General features: G+C 48.7%; 1 protein-coding gene across 1 annotated transcript in view; it reads right to left on the bottom strand.

Moving 5' to 3' along the window:
* The window catches only part of NINJ2 (ninjurin 2), a 35,848-nt gene that overhangs the window by 834 nt on the left and 17,171 nt on the right, over positions 1-17,843 (bottom strand). The window contains exon 2 of the mRNA XM_038767854.1: positions 950-1,181. Coding sequence (XP_038623782.1) covers positions 950-1,181 — 232 coding nt within the window. The remainder of the gene's footprint in view (positions 1-949; positions 1,182-17,843) is intronic.

A 17,843-nucleotide genomic window follows, 5' to 3' on the forward strand; every position in this document is an offset into this window, starting at 1 on the left:
GGCCCCGGAGTCACCCCATTACCACACACACAGACGCTGGTGGTCTTTCCGACACCCAGGCCCCCTTTTCTATCTACTAGACCACACTGCTTCTCACTCGGTGCCAGGGGTAGAAAAAAAGACATCCAGATCAGACCCACTCCCACACGGGGCTTCCAGTTTAAAGGGGAGGGAGAACAGCTTAGGGACGCAGCGTGGCTTAGTAAAAAAGCACGAGTTTGGGAGTCATAGGTCATGGGTTCTAATTCCACCTCTGCCCCTTGTCAGCTGTGTGATTTTGGGCAAGTCACAACTTCTCTGTGCCTCAGTGACCTTATCTGTAAAATGGGGATTAAGACTAAGCCCCACGTGGGACAACCTTATTACCTTGTGTTTACCCCAGTGCTTAGAACCATGCTTGGCACATAGTAAGCACTTAATAGTATCATTATTATTATTAACAGGTATCAAGTCCCCTTTTTACAGAGGAGGAAACCGAGGCCCAGAAAAGTAAAGTGACTTGCCCCTCTAGACTGTAAGCTCATTATGGGCAGGGAGTGCATTTGTTTATTTTTATATTGTATTCTCCCGAGAGTTTAGTACAGTGCCCCGCACACAGTAAGCACTCCATTCAATCGTATTGAGCGTTTACTGTGTGCAGAGCACTTGGGAAGTACAAGTTGGCAACATATAGAGACGGTCCCTACCCAACAACCGGCTCACAGTCTAGAAGGGGGAGACTTCCTCAGTATTATTATTCTGTATTATTACTTCCTCAGTATTATATATAATAATGATAACTCATTATTATTGAGTTATCAATAACTCAGTACTATTGTCTGACTGGCTTGCCGGAGCCCGGATGAGAACCCAGGTCTCCCACCTCCCAGGCCCACCTAAGGTATATGAGGTCTATTTGGTCCAGCCCTTTCTGTGCCGATCGAGCCCCTCCCTGGGCCCAACCCCTCACCGATGATGATGAAGAGGACACCCATGGCCAGCTGGAGGAGGAGGGAGACGCCGATGAGGGCGACGAGGGCGGTGTAGTGCTGGGAGGTGGGCCCCTGGTCCAACACGGCCTTCAACTGCGTGGCATTGGCCATGAAGAGTGCCACATCCAGCATGCTCTCTGCCACGCTCTTCTTGGTGGCGTAATGGTTCAGGTTGATGGGCGCATCCCTGCTGGGCCCGGGGTCTCCCGCCTGCAAGGCATGGGAGTGCCAGCTTCAGAGACAGAGAATCTCTTGCCTGCCCCCCACTCAAACCCCTGCCCTCATAGGAACCTCTGGCAGGGGGTGAAGGACCATGCAAGAAGCAGCGTGGCTTAGTGGAAAGAGCACGGGAGTCAGAGGTCATGGGTTCCAATCCAGACTCCGCCACTTGTCAGCTGTGTGACTTTGGGCAAGTCACAACTTCTCTGGGCCTCAGTCACCTCGTCTATAAAATGGGGATTGACTCTGAGCCCCATGTAGGACAACTTGATTACCTTGTATCTACCCCAGTGCCTAGAACTGTGCTTGGCACATAGAAAGCACTAAAATACCATCATTATTATGCCCCAACCTGGAGTTTCCAGGTGTTTGGATTGACCCCAGGACCAGGAGACATTCGACCCGGAGGTGACATCAAGGGAGGTTCTCAATTCAATTCAATCGTATTTATGAGTGCTTACTGTGTGGACTAAGTGCTTGGGAGAGTACAATATAATAATAATAACGATAATGATGGTATTTGTTAAGCGCTTACTATGTGCCAAGCACTGTTCTAAGCACTGGGGGAGATACAAGGTAATCAGGTTGTTCCACGTGAGGCTCACAGTCTTAATCCCCATTTGACAGAAGAGTTAACTGAGGCACAGAGAAGTTAAATGACTTGCCCAAAGTCACACAGCTGATAAGTGGCAGATACAGGATTAGAACCCACAACCTCTGACTCCCAAGCCCGTGCTCTTTCCACTGAGCCACGCTGCTTCTCTGGTGGTCAGATTCCCCTGCCGGCTCTTCCACTTCCCTGCTGGGTGACCTTGGGCAAGAGCCCGGGCTTGGGAGTCAGAGGTCATGGGTTCTAATCCCGCTGTGCCATTTATCAGCTGTGTGGCTTTGGGCAAGTCACTTAAATTCTGGGCCTTTGTTACCTCATCTGTAAAATCTGGATAAGACTCCTGAGTCCCACGTGGGACATGGATTGGGTCCAACCTGATTAATTTGTATCTACCGCGGTGCTTAGTATAACGCCTGGCACGTAGTAAACGCTCAGCAAATACCATGAAAAAGAAAAATGTTTTAATTTGTTGAGGGAGGCCCGGTGATTCTGGAGTCTGCAGTCTCCCTCTTAGCCACACGAGGGCGCTCCCTGGCTGCGCCCCCGGGGCCCGACGTGGCTGCAGGATTCATTCATTCAATCGTATTTATTCAGCGCTTACTGTGCGCAAAGCACTGTACTAAGCGCTTGAGAGAGTAGTAATAATAATAATTTTGGTATTTGCTAAGCGCTTACTATGTGCCAAGCACTGTTCTAAGCGCTGGGGGAGATACAAGCTCCACCAATTAGCTGTGTGACTTAGGGCAAGTCACCTAACTTCTCTGTGCCTCAGTTACCTCATCTGTAAAATGGGGATTAAGACTGTGAGCCCCCCGTGGGACAACCTGATCACCTTGTAACCTCCCCAGAGTTTAGAACAGTGCTTTGCACAGAGTAAGCGCTTAATAAATGCCATTATTATTGTTACAAGGTAATCAGGTTGTCCCACGGGGGGCTCACAGTCTTAATCCCCATTTTCCGGATGAGGGAACTGAGGCACAGAGAAGTTTAGTGACTTGCCCAAAGTCACACAGCTGATAAGTGGCAAAGACCCTTCTAGACTGTGAGCCCTCTGTTGGGTAGGGACCATCTCTATATGTTGCCAACTTGTACTTCCCAAGCGTTTAGTTCAGTGCTCTGCACACAGTAAGCGCTCAATAAATAGGATTGAATGAATGAATTAGAACTCATGACCTCTGACTCTCAAGCCTGCGCTCTTTCCACTGAGCCACGCTGCTTCTCTATAACAAAATACAGACACAGAGAAAGGCGAAAGGCCACCTTGAAACCGGCCTTCAAGTAGCTGAAGAGTGGCCACGGGCTGGTGACGGACTTTCCGCTCTGGCCAGAGGAGAGGAAATGGGTTAAGCATGCAGCAGGATGGCTTGCGGTTAGACTGAGAGGAAACGGGCTGACAGGGAGGCTGTTTGGGCCACAGAATAGACAGCTCCCGGGACAGCTGGGGACGCTTAACAGATAGGAAATGTTCTCATCTTGGTGGGAAGGGTTAGGGTGGTGGTCCTGGGATGAGGAGGGGTCTCCCTGAGGGCTGGGGGAGCTGGCCCTTTAAGGTTGGGACCCTGGGGTCCGGGGAGGTGGGTGGTTTGCGAGAACAGCCTGGCCTTTCCTTCCGCAGGAGGGTGAGTCAGAACCCGGCTCCCTCCGCCCTTTTCATGTTTTCAACTTGTTAAACGCTTATTCTGTGGCCGGCACTGTACTAAGCGCTGGGGTTGTTACAAGCCAATCAAGGTGAACCCATCCCACAGGCGACCCACAGATTTTACAGACGAGGTAACTGAGGCACAGAGAAGTGAAGTCACTTGCCTAAGGTCCCACAGCGGACAAGGGGCAGAGCCGGGATTAGAACCTGGCTCAATCGATCAATCAATCGTAATTATTGAGCGCTTCCTCTAATCCCGACTCTGACACTTGTCTGCTGGGTGACAATGGGCAAGTCACTTCACTTCTCTGTGCCTCGGTTTCCTCATCTGTAAAATGGGGATTGAGATTGTGTGCCCCACGTGGGACGGATTTGGTTGCCCCCACCCTAGCGCTTAGTACAGTGCTTTACATACAGTAAACTATGAACAAATATCGTTATTATTATTGTTATTGTTACCTTAACGCTTAGAACAGTGCCTGGGACAGAGGAAGCGCTTAATAAATACCATTTTTTAAAAGGGGACCATTTTATGCAGGGTGCCGCTAGATCCCCTAGAGGGCGCCCAATGATAATAATAATAATAATAATGTTGGTATTTGGTAAATAATAATAATGATGATGGTATTTGTTAAGCGCTTACAATGTGCAAAGCAACCCTTACTATGTGCCAAGCACTGTTCTAAGCGCTGGGGTAGATACAAGGTAATCAGGTTGTCCCACTTGGGGCTCACCGTCTTCACTCCCCTTTTACAGACGAGGTAACTGAGGCCCAGAAAAGTGAAGTGACTGGCCCAAAGTCACACAGCTGACAAGCGGCAGATCAGGGATTAGAACCCACGACCTCTGACTCCCAAACCCGGGCTCCTTCCACTAAGCCATGCTGCTTCTCATTTGCATGATCATTTGCCAGAAGGATTTCTTGCAGAGCCCTAAATACCGCACTGGGCATGGGAATGGGATTTATGGTGTATTTGGGTGCAGATGTTTGTATGTCCTTCGCTGCCCTGTACTCTCCGCTGGGTAGTGTGCCCAGTGATGGCTCCCATGGAGACCGCCCCCACGGATTATCAGACAGGTATGTTCCGAATCTTGCTGTTTTTCAGCAAATTGTAACTAATAATAATGATAAGGATATTTGGGGTTGCACCAGGGACTGTACTAAGCAGTGGGGTAATAATAATGATGGCATTTATTAAGTGCTTACTATGTGCCAAGCACTGTTCTAAGCACTGGGGAGTTACAAGGTGCCCAGGTTGTCCCATGAGGGGCTCACATTAATCCCCATTTTACAGATGAGGGAACTGAGGCCCAGAGAAGTCAAGTCACTTGCCCAAAGTCACACAGCTGACAGTTCATTCAATCGTATTGAGCGCTTACTGTGTGCAGAGCACTGTACTAAGCGCTTGGGAAGTACAAGTTACAATTATACAAGTACAAGTGACAATTGGAGGAGCTGGGATTTGAACCCATGACCTCTGACTCCAAAACCCCTGCTCTTTCCACTGAGCCACGCTGCTTCTCACGTGGCTGACATACAGCCACGCTGGGGTAGATACAGGCTAATCAGGTTGGACCCAGCCCATGTCCCACATGGGGCTTTCAATCTTCAGCCCCATTTTATAGATGAGAAAACTGAAGCACAGAGAAATTACACAAGATCATCCAGCAGGCAAGGGGCACAAGTCGGCAACATATAGAGACGGTCCCTCCCCGACAACGGGCTCACAGTCTAGAAGGGGAAGACAGACGACAAAACAAACCATGTCGACAGGTGTCCAAATCGTCAGAACAAATAGAAATCGCCGAGGTAGATACAAGGATAATGAGGTTGGCCACAGTCCGTGTCCCACCTGGGGCTCACAGTCTCTTTTTTATGCTATTGGTTAAGCGTTTACTATGTGCCAGGCACTGTACTAAGCGCTGGAGTAGTTACAAGATCATCAGGTTGGACACAGTCCGTTGAATTCTCCCAAGTACTTAGTACAGTGCATCAGCAGATATGATGGATTGATTTTTCTCCTCCTGCCCAAACATGCCTCCACCTCCTTCGCTTTTCCTGCTTCTCCCACTCCTCCCCGGCCCCTCCAGGGAGCTGGAAGGTGAGTTCCTCCTGCTTTCTGCTGACCCCACCAACTGCCTCTTCTGCACCTCTCTGGGACACGTGCGCTTCTCCCCTCCGGGACTTCCCTTCCCGAGGCAGGAATGAGGAAAAGAAGGCAGAGGGCTCTCACACCTCGGAGGCTGCCCCGCCCCTCTCTACCCGGCTGGCAGGGGTGTGCCCTTTACCTGACTCTCCGAGGTCTGTCTGGGGAGTCCTCCCAGAGGCCTGAGGGTAGGATTGTGTCTTTGCATGCAAGATGGCATGCCCTCCCCTCATCAGGGCCCTGGAAGACACAGTTACGCTCCACTTCGTGACCCACTTCCAATACTAAGCGCTTAGTACGGTGGTTTGCACACAGTAAACGCTCAATAAATATGACTGAAGGAAGGTAGTCCACAGCGATAGTAATTATGGTACTTGTTAAGTGCTTACTTTGTGCCAAGCACTGGGGTAGATACAAGTTAATCCGGTTGGACTCAGTGTGGGTACTCAGGCCTCCATTCCAGCAATTCTGGGGCCATATGGGCAGTGTCTCCCCGAGCCAGTCTGTCCTTGCACCTCCTGGTGCCAGCCCCCAGCCTCCATCCCTGAGACTTTAAAAAAAATGGTGTTTGTTAAAGCACTTACTGTGTGCCAGGCTCTGTACTAAGTACTGGGAGTTGAAGCGCTTAGTACAGTGCTCTGCACACAGTAAGCGCTCAATAAATATGATTGAATGAATAGAAGGTAATCAGGTTGGGCCCGATCCATGTTCCATACAGGGCTCACAGTCTTCACCCCCAATTTACAGAGGAGGGAACTGAGGCCCAGAGAAGTGAAGTGACTTGCCTGAGGTCACACAGCCCACAAGTGGCGGGATTAGAAGTCCGGCCCTTCTGGTTCCCAGACCTGGGCTCTAACATTCATTCCTTCATTCAATCGTATTTATTGAGCGCATACTGTGTGCAGAGCACTGTGCTAAGCGCTATCCACTAGGCACGCTGCTTCACTAGCTCCTCTTTTCCTCCTCTCTGCCCCAGAATTCCCAACAACCTCCCCTGCCTTCTTGCTACCCCAGTTCCAGAGCCTTCAAGCCACAAATCCCTGCTTTTCTCCCCTCCCCTCCATCCTCCTTCCTCTCCCTCCCGCTCACACTATTTCCTCTGGGTTGGCTTGAGAAGCAGCATGGCTTAGCGGAAAGATCATGGGGAGTCAGAGGTTGTGGTTCTAATCCCGGCTCCACCACTTATCAGCTGTGTGACTTTGGGCAAGTTACTTAACTTCTCTGTTCCTCAGTTTCCTCATCTGTAAAATGGAGATTAAGACTTGGAGCCCCATGTGGGACAACCTGATTACCTTTTATCTACCTCAGCACTTAGAAAAGTGCTTGACACATAGTAAGCACTTAACAAATGCCATCATTATTATTATCATTCAGTTTATTTTATGGTGTTTGTTAAATGCTTACTATGTGTCAAGTATTATTGTTAGACGGTAAGCTCATGGCGGGCAGGGAACGTGTCCTCCAACTCTGTTCATTCAATCATATTTGTTGAGCGCTTACTGTCTGCTGTGTGACTTTGGGCAAGTCACAACTTCTCTGGGCCTCAGTTCCCTCATCTGTAAAATGGGGATTAAGACTGTGAGCCCCTCGTGGGACAACCTAATCACCTTGATCCCCCCAGCGCTTAGAACAGTGCTTTGCACATAGTAAGCGCTTAACAAATACCGCCATTATTATTATTATTACTGTGTGCAGGGCACTGTACTAAGTGCTGTACTAAGTGCAACAGTAAACAGACACATTCCCTGCCCACAATGAGCTTACAAAGTCTACAGTTGTACCAGACCCCCCCGACCGCTTAATACAGTGTTCTGCACACAGTTAATGCTCAATAAATAACCCTCTAGACCGGGAGCAGGGAATGTGTTTGATGTTATATTGTACTCTCCTAAGAGCTTAGTACAGTGCTTTACACACAGTAAATGCTCAGTAAATACAATTATTAATTGTATAATAATAATAGCATTGATTGATTGATTAGGATGACAGCACCAAGTACCTCATCTTTTTTCTCCCCCCACTGCCTGCGAGCTCTTTCTCTCTAGCTTCTCCCCCTGGCTCCACCCCCTTTTTGCCCCCCACCCCTGAAAATGCCCAGATTTGGGATTGTCTCATGGCAATGGCTCCAGCTGAGCCAACATTTTTCCTGGGCAGATTTGCCCTCCAGCCATGCCAGCCCCGGAGAGACCAGCCTGTCCTAGGACAGGGCAGGGCAAAACAGGGCAGGGTGGGCGTCGGGTACACTTTCCAGCCAGGGAGGAGCATGGCACCAGAAAGGCCCTCAGGGTTGTGCCAGGAAATTGGAATCAGTGCCAGAGCACCTGACTTCTCTGCTCTGAAGGGCTCCTGAGTTCCAGGCATCTTGATGCCTCAGTTTCCCTTTCTCTAAAGCAATAGGTGAAATCTGGCTGTTATAGCATACTCTCTCAAGCACTTAGCACAGTGTTCTGCGTGCAGTAAGGTCTCAGTAAATACAATTTCATGGCCTAGTGGCAACAGCGCGGGCTTGGGAGTCAGAGGATGTGGGTTCTAATCCCTGCTCTGACACTCATCTGCTGTGTGACCTTGGCAAGTCACTTCACTTCTTTGTGCCTCAGTTACCTCATCTGTAAAATGGGGATTGAGACTGAGCTCTACGTGGGACAGGGACTGTGTCGAACCTGATTTGCTTGGATCACCCCAGACCTTAATGTAGTGCCTGGCACATAGTAAATGCTTAACAAATACCATAATTATTATTTTTATTATTATTATTAAAGGGAATAAGTCAGGGTGGCACAGAAGGGAATGGGAGAAGAGGAAAGGAGGGCTTAGTCAGGGAAGGCCTCTTGGAGGAGATGGGCCTTCAGTAACGCTCTGAAGTTGGGGGACAGTAATTGTCGGATTTGAGGAGGGAGGGAGTACCAGGTCAGAGCCAGGACTTGGGCGAGGGGTCGGTGGCAAGACGGGTAACCCAGTTGGGCCCTGCCGCGGGCCAAGGACCCCTCCTAGGGGACCTCGTGAGGCTCCCAGCCCCCTCCCTTCCCCTGCCCCCTCCCTTCCCAGCACTGCCCGCTTGGCAGGGAGACACCTTTCCCAGCAGCCGAGCCCAGGTGCCGCGTCAGCTCCTACCCCAAAGAGGGCAGTTGTCCCGGGGGGTGAATCAGCCCACAGTCAGCCACACTTTAATCTACTCCTCTCCATGCTCTCTCCTCCTGGGCACACCCAGGCGGGGTCCATATTCTGCCCGGTTGGGGCTCGGCTCCTCTCCAAACGGTGGCCTGCCCTGTTGTTGGGGATCCGGTGTCCCCCAGCGTGCTGCTCCTCCTCTTCCCTAAACCCCCCAGCACCAGCTGGACGCCGCCAAGATCGGGCCGGGACAAGGGGAGCAGATGGAGGAAGGTTTGACCCCACAGCAGGGCAGGATGGGAAAGGGCAGGAACCAGCAACCATCTTGGAAGGCTGCCCCAGGAACCAGAGAGCTGGGGGAGGCCAGGAGGAAAGCGATATCTAAGGAGAAACTTCCCGCCTACCGAAGATGCAGGTCATCCATCTGCCAGTGCGGATTGGGCTGGAATGAGGATGGTGGGGAATGTAAAATATTTTATTTTAATGTGTGCCTCCCCCGCTAGATTGTATCCTCCTATGGGCAGAGAGTATGTCTCCCAGTTCTGTTATATTGTACTCTCCTAAGTACTTAGTAATACCAATAATTCTGGTATTAAGTGCTTGCTGTGTGCCACGCACTGTACTAAGTGCTGGAGTGGATACAAGCAAATCAAGTTGGACAGAGTCCCTGTCCCACATGGGGCTCACAGTCTTTATCCCCATTTTACAGATGAGGAAACTGAGACACGGAGAAGTGAAGTGACTTGCCCAGTCAGCAGACAAGTGGCAGAGCAGAATTAGAACCCAGGCCCATGTTCCATCTACTACATAGTGCTCTGCATGCGGTAAGTGCTCAATGAATACCATCGATTGGTGACTCCGGGACAATCCTGGCACAGTCTGTCAGTCAGTTTAGTTCTAAAGGGTGATGGGGAGAAGGTATGAAGGAATCATACCTGTGTCGGGGGGAATTCCCTCAGTGCCCAACTTGGACCTAAGGATTTAAGGGTTGAGAGTAATAATGATGGTATTATTAAGTGCTTACTCTGTACCAAGCATTGCCAAGCTAAGCACGTGGGTAAATTCAAGACAGTTAGATTGGGCTTAGTCCCTGTCCTACACGGGCTCAAGTCCAAGGGGAAGGGAAAGCAGAAATTGAATCCCCATTTTAGGACATCGAGGCCTGGAGAAGGGAAGTGATATGCCCAAGGTCTACCAGCAGGCAAGTGGCAGAGCCAGGTTTAGAAACCAGGGCCCCCCAGGCCCTCCCTCTAGTTTGTAAGTTTGATGTGAGCAGGGAACATGTCTACCAATTCTGTTATATTGTTCCCTCCCAAGTGCTTAGTATAGTGCTCTGCACATGGAAAATGCTCAGTAAATAACATTGATTGATTGCTTTTCAATGTGTCAAGCATTACCAATGTCAGTCAGTTGTATTTATTGACTGCTTACTGTATGCAGAGCATTGTCCTAAGTACTTGGGAGAATACAAGAGAACAATAAACAATTATTTATAAACAATTGCTAAGCCCTGGGATAGATATAATGCAATCAGATCAAATTACTTCTGTGATATGCTCCCGAGAATCTGGTACAGCTCTCTACATACGGTAGGTACTTAGTATAGTGTTTGTGATAAAGTAATCAATCAATTAATTGATTAATCAATCAATAATGTTTATTGAGCACCTACTGTGTGCCGAGTATTTCGTCAAGTTTTGGAGAAAGTACAATAGAATTAGACCATAATCTCTTTCCTTAAGGAATTTACAATCTAGCCGGAAAGACAGACCTAACTATATTACAGAAATCTAAAGTATATTACAGATAGAAGGAAGTAGGGTATTTAAGAAGGGCATTTAATAATAATAATAATGATGGCATTTATTAAGCGCTTACTATGTGCAAAGCACTGTTCTAAGTGCTAGGGGAGGTTACAAGGTGACCAGGTTGTCCCACGGGGGGCTCACAGTCTTCATCCCCATTTTACAGATGAGGGAACTGAGGCTTAGAGATATTAAGTGACTTGCCCGATGTCATAAAGTGGACATGTGGCGGAGCCGGAATTCGAACCCATGACCTCTGACTCCAAAGCCCCTGCTCTTTCCACTGAGCCATGCTGTATCAGTACTGTGCCCTTCACACAGGTGGCATACACAACTGTGAGCCCACTGTTGGGTAGGGACCGTCTCTATATGTTGCCAGCTTGTACTTCCCAAGTACAGTGCTCTGCACACAGCAAGCACTCAATAAATACGATTGAATGAATGAATGAATGAATGAATGCCCACAGGGGGAACCCAGCACAGTCTCTGCACAGACCAGGCGCTCAGTACAGTGCCCTGCATCCATTCCCACATATCCTGGGGAGCAGAGGGCTGGCCCAGAAGACCAAGGGATGGGAACTTGGTCACCTCTGTGTTACCTCTTGGATGCCTCTCTGTTACCTTGGTTTCCTCTCATTCAGAGGCTCTTACCACAAGAGCTCAGGACTGCTTGGCGTGACTCAGCCTTGTTCATCCCGGGCAACCCCAGACAGGAATGTTGGGGTGTGTGTGTTTACCTCGGACAGGGGGGCGGTCACAGCTTTAGCTGGCAGTGGCCCATGGGGGCCAGAGCCAGAGGGGCCAGCTGGGAGAGGGCTATACAAGTCACCGGACCACCAACCCTCCCGTGGTCAGAGCCTGCAGGTTGACCCATCCTTGGGAACACTTGGGACACGGGAACCCCTTAGTCTGAACCTGGCTTCATTTTCACCCTTGGAAAACATACACTCACCCACCCACACACTCATTCATTCATTCATTCATTCATTCATTCATTCATTCAATCAATCAATCAATCGTATTTATTGAGCGCTTACTGTGTGCAGAGCACTGTACTTAGCGCTTGGGAAGTACAAGTTGGCAACATATAGAGACAGTCCCTACCCAACAGTGGGCTCACACTCACTACTTTACTTGCTTTGTGCTGGAAGCAAATCTCCACAGATGTTCTCACAAAGCGACACTGGAATCTCCCCCCCCCCCCCCTTTTTTTTTAATGATGTTTGCTAAACATTTACTATGTGCCAGGCACTGTACTAAGCACTGGGGTTAGATACAGTGTATATATATGTATGTATGTTTGTACATATTTATTACTCTATTTATTTTACTTGTACATATTCTATTTATTTTATTTTGTTAATATGTTTTGTTGTCTGTCTCCCCCTTCTAGACTGTGAGCCCACTGTTGAGTAGGGATTGTCTCTATATGTTGCCAACTTGTTCATTCATTCATTCATTCATTGGGAACTTGTACTTCCCAAGCGCTTTGTACAGTGCTCTGCACACAGTAAGCGCTCAATAAATATGATTGAATGAATGTAGTGTCTGGTGCATGATAAGCACTTAACAAATACCATTATTATTATACAAGCTAATCAGGTTGGATGCAGTCCCCGTCCCACATGGGGCTCACAGTCTTAATCCCCATTTTACAGATGAGGGAACTGAGGCACAGGGAAGTGAAGTGACTTGCCTAAGGTCGCACAACAGACAAGTGATGGAGCTGGGATTAATATTCAGGTCTTTCTGTCTCCCTGTGCTGTGCTCTATCGCCTAGGCCACTCTCCTCCTCCTCTCCATTCCTGGGGCCAGTGAGATTGTTGAGGCCCCAGCCGTGATGTTACATATAACTGCTGTGTGACCTTGAACAGGTCCCTTGCCTCCTCTATGCCTCAGTTTCCTCACTGGTAAAGTGGGAATTCAATACCTGTTCTCTCTCCCCCTTAGATGGTGAGCCCTGCATGACATCTGATCTGAAAACCCTATAGCTATCCCAGCAGGGAGCACAATGCTTGGCACATAGTAAGCATATAACAAATACCACAAGTATAATTATGTATTACAGCAGTAGTTTTCCGAAATTGTGCCACTCGTGTGGAACAAAGACTGTGCCTCATCTGTTAGAGCTGTGCCTACCCCAGTGTTTAGCTCAGTGTTTGGCTCATAACGATCAGTCAATCAATCAATTGTATTTATTGAGCACTTATTGTGTGCAGAGTACTGTACTAAGCACTTGGGAGAGTGTAATATAACAATAAAACAGACAAAATTCCCTGCCCACAATGCGTTTACAGTCTAGAGGGAGGGAGAGACACTAATATAAATAAATAAATTATGGATATGGGCATAAGTGTTGCAGGGCTCAGGCAGGGTGAATAAAGGGAGCAAATCAGGACGATGCATAAGGGAGTGGGAGAAACGGAAATGAGTGCATAGTCAGGGAAGGCCTCTCGGTGGAGATGTGTCTTCAGTAAGGCTTTGAAGGTGGGGAGAGTCATTGTCAGATTTGAGGAAGGAGGGCGTTCCTGGGTTGGGGCTTAATAGTTACCATTACTAATGTATCAGTCAGTCAATCAGTCAGTCAATCGTATTTACTGAGTGCTTACTGTGTGCAGAGCACTGCACTAAGCTTAGAGGATAGAGCTTGGGCCTGGGAGTCAAAAGGTCATGGGTTCTAATCCCATCTCTGCTACTTGTCTGCCGTGTGACCTTGGGCAAGTCACTTCATTTCTCCATGCCTCAGTTACCTCATCAGCAAAATGGGGATTGAGACTGTGAGCCCCATGTGGGACAGGGACTGTGTCCAGCTTGATTTGCCTGCATCCATCCCAGGGCTTAGCACATAAAAAGAGCTTAACAAATACCATCATAATTATTGTTAATATTACAGCCGCAGAATCAGGCGCACCTGAGCATAGTGGCCTCTGGGCTAACTGGCAGCAGAAAGCCCGGCTCCCAGGCCCAGCCAGGAAAGGTGGTCTTCTGCCCTGAGGGTGTGGAGGAAGGGTTCTCCAAAACCAACATTGGCAAAAGCCCACGGTCAGCTCAGAGGCCAGACAGGGCTGGGGTGGGGCTGGGGGAAGGGCGGGGGTCTCTACTGAGGCAGAGGCACAGTTTCCCCTCTTTCTGTTTGCTCTGCCAGTGACCCCGACCCTGCTTTTGTGCGAACAACCCTCCTCTCTTCTGCGGTCTCCCTGGCCCCCAGCCCCCAGCTCCGTCCCAGCTGCCCCCTTTCATTCATTCAATCATATTTACTGAGCGCTTACTGTGTGCAGAGCACTGTACTAAGCGCTTGGGAAGTACAAGTTGGCAACATATAGAGATGGTCCCTACCCAACAGTGGGCTCACAGTCTAGAAGGGGGAGACAGAGAATAAAATAAAACATAGTAATTCTCTTCATCTTGTGGGTCCTGAGGAGAGAGGGGTAGGGACTGACTCTCCGAAAAAGACTCTCTACCTTTATTCATTCCCCCTTCCAGCCCCACAGCACTTATGTCCGTATCTGTCATTTCTATTCATGTCTTTCTACCGCCCCCCCAGCCCACCACCAGACCTTAAGCTTGCTGTGGGTAGGGAATGTGTCTGTTTATTGTTGCAATGTCCTCTTCCAAGTGCTTAGTACAGTGCTGTGCACACAGTAAGTGCTCAATAAATATGATTGACTGACAGAATAAAACAGGGCCTAGGTGAAGTTATTTGCAACTCCCTGGCATGCTGGGCACGTCCCCTTGGCTGAGGATTTTCATTCATTCATTCATTCATTCATTCATTCATTCATTCAATCGCATTTATTGAGTGCTTACTATGTGCAGAGCACTGTACTAAGCGCTTGGGAAGTACAAGTTGGCAACATCTAGAGACGGTCCCTACCAAACAGTGGGCTCACAGTCTAGAAGGGGGAGACAGAGAACAAAATAAAACATAGTAATTCTCTTTGCACATAGTAAGCGCTTAATAAATGCTATTTTATTATTATTATTATTAGTTTGCTAGGCACTTACCACGTGCCAGGCACCATTCTAAGAGCTGGGGTGGAAACCAGCAAATTGGGTTGGACCCTGTCCCTATCCCACGTGGGGCTCACAGTATCCATCCCCAGATGAAGGGATGAGGCACTGAGGAGTTGAGTGACTCTCCCGGGGCCATGCAGCAGACAAATGGCAGCAAACCTTGTGACTCCCAGGCCCATGCTCTATCCCTACGCAGCAGACAAATGGCAGGAAACCTTGTGACTCCCAGGCCCGTGCTCTATCCCTACGCCATACTGCTTATCTATCGATGGTTATCGATTGATCTCTGGTATGTACTGAGCGCTCGCTTGCTTTGTGGAGAGCCCCGTACAAAACGCTCGGGAGGGTACACTACAACAGAGTTGGTAGATGTGACCCCTGCCCACAAGGAGTTTAGAGGAGGAGTTGGGCATTAAAAACAGATTATTGGATTGGTTTCATCACACCCCACAGACAAACGTTTTAAGTCAATGCCTGCCAATGACAAAGTAAGAAATAATCTTCAGGAGGCGTGAAGATGAAGCCATCTAGTCTCGGCTTGCTACCCAGCCCACCGCCAGACTTTAAGCTTGCTGTGGGTAGGGAATTGTGTCTGTTTATTGTTGCAATGTCCTCTTCCAAGTGCTTAGTACAGTGCTGTGCACACAGTAAGTGATCAATAAATGCGATTGACTGACAGAGTAAAACAGGGCCTATGTGAAGTTATTTGCAACTCCCTGGCATGCTGGGCATGTCCCCTCGGCTGAGGATTTTAATTCATTCATTCATTCATTCATTCAATCGTATTTATTGAGCGCTTACTGTGTGCAGAGCACTGTACTAAGCGCTTGGGAAGTACAAGTTGGCAACATATAGAGATGGTCCCTACCCAACAGCGGGCTCACAGTCTAGAAGGGGGAGACAGAGAACAAAATAAAACATAGTAATTCTCTTTGCACATAGTAAGCGCTTAATAAATTCTATTATTATTATTATTATTATTTGTTTGGTAGGCACTTACCACGTACCAGGCACCATTCTAAGAGCTGGGGTGGAAACCAGCAAATTGGGTTGGACCCTGTCCCTATCCCACGTGGGGCTCACAGTCTCCATCCCCATTTTGCAGATGAGGGAACCGAGGCACAGAGGAGTTGAGTGACTCGCCCGGGGTCATGCAGCAGACAAATGGCAGCAAACCTTCTGTCTCCCAGGCCTGTGCCCTAACCCTATGCAGCAGACAAATGGCAGGAAACCTTGCGACTCCCAGGCCAGTGCCCTATCCTTATGCAGCAGACAAATGGCAGCAAACCTTCTGACTCCCAGGCCCCTGCTCAATCCCTATGCAGCAGACAAATGGCAGCAAGCCTTGTGACTCCCAGGCCCGTGCCCTAACCCTATGCAGCAGACAAATACAGCAAACCTTCTGACTCCCAGGCCCATGCTCTATCCCTATACAGCAGACAAATGGCAGCAAACCTTGTGACTCCCAGGCCCGTGCCCTAACCCTATGCAGCAGACAAATACAGCAAACCTTCTGACTCCCAGGCCCGTGCTCTGTCCCTATACAGCAGACAAATGGCAGCAAACCTTGTGACTCCCAGGCCCGTGCTCTATCCCTATGCCATACTGCTTATCTATCCATGGTTATCAATTGATCTCTGGTATGTACTGAGCGCTCGCTTGCCTTTCTGGAGAGCCCATATATGGAGAGCCCTGTATATGGAGAGCCCCGTAGAAAACACTCGGGAAGGTACACTACAACAGAGTTGGGAGATGTGACCCCTGCCCACAAGGAGTTTAGAGGAGGAGTTGGGCATTAAAAACAGATTATTGGATTGGTTTCATCACATGCCACAGACAAACGTTTTAATTCAATGCCTGCCAATGACAAAGTAAGAAATCATCTTTAGGAGGCGTGAAGATGGAGCCATCTAGTCTCGGCTTGCTACCCAGCCCACCGCCAGACGTTAAGCTTGCTGTGGGTAGGAAATGTGTCTGTTTATTGTTGCAATGTCATCTTCCAAGTGCTTAGTACAGTGCTGTGCACACAGTAAGTGCTCAATAAATATGATTGACTGACAGAATAAAACAGGGCCTAGGTGAAGTTATTTGCAACTCCCTGGCATGCTGGGCATGTCCCCTCGGCTGAGGATTTTCATTCATTCATTCATTCATTCATTCATTCATTCATTCATTCATTGATTCAATCGTATTTATTGAGCGCTTACTGTGTGCAGAGCATTGTACTAAAGGCTTGGGAAGTACAAGTTGGCAACATCTAGAGACGGTCCCTACCGAACAGTGAGCTCACAGTCTAGAAGGGGGAGACAGAGAACAAAATAAAACATAGTAATTCTCTTTGCACATAGTAAGCGCTTAATAAATGCTATCATTATTATTATTATTATTATTATTATTATTATTATCATTTGTCTGCTAGGCACTTACCACGTGCCAGGCACCATTCTAAGAGCTGGGGTGGAAACCAGCAAATTGGGTTGGACCCTGTCCCTATCCCACGTGGGGCTCACAGTCTCCATTCCCATTTTGCAGATGAGGGAACTGAGGCACAGAGGAGTTGAGTGACTCGCCCGGGGTCATGCAGCAGAGAAATGGCAGCAAACCTTGTGACTCCCAGGCCCGTGCTCTGTCCCCATGCAGCAGACAAATGGCAGCAAACCTTCTGACTCCCAGGCCCGTGCCCCATCCCTATGCAGCAGACAAATGGCAGCAAACCTTGTGACTCCCAGGCCCATGCTCTATCCCTATGCCATACTGCTTATCTATCGATGGTTATCGATTGATCTCTGGTATGTACTGAGCGCTCGCTTGCTTTGTGGAGAGCCCCGTATATGGAGAGCCCCGTACAAAACGCTCGGGAAGGTACGCTACAACAGAGTTGGTAGATGTGACCCCTGCCCACAAGGAGTTTAGAGGAGCAGTTGGGTGTTAAAAACAGATTATTGCATTGGTTTCATCACACCCCACAGACAAACGTTTTAAGTCAATGCCTGCCAATGATAAAGTAAGAAATCATCTTTAGGAGGCGTGAAGATGGAGCCGTCTAGTCTCGGCTTGTTACCCAGCCCACCGCCAGACTTTAAGCTTGCTGTGGCTAGGGAATGTGTCTGTTTATTGTTGCAATGTACTCTTCCAAGTGCTTAGTACAGTGCTGTGCACACAGGAAGCACTCAAAAAATACGATTGACTGACAGAATAAAACAGGGCCTACATGAAGTTATTTGCAACTCCCTGGCATGCTGGGCCATGTCCCCTCGGCTGAGGAGATTCATTCATTTTATTCATTCATTCATTCATTCATTCAATGGTATTTATTGAGCTGCTTACTGT

Source organism: Tachyglossus aculeatus, chromosome 27 (assembly GCF_015852505.1).
Source record: "Tachyglossus aculeatus isolate mTacAcu1 chromosome 27, mTacAcu1.pri, whole genome shotgun sequence".
Lineage (NCBI taxonomy): Eukaryota > Metazoa > Chordata > Mammalia > Monotremata > Tachyglossidae > Tachyglossus > Tachyglossus aculeatus.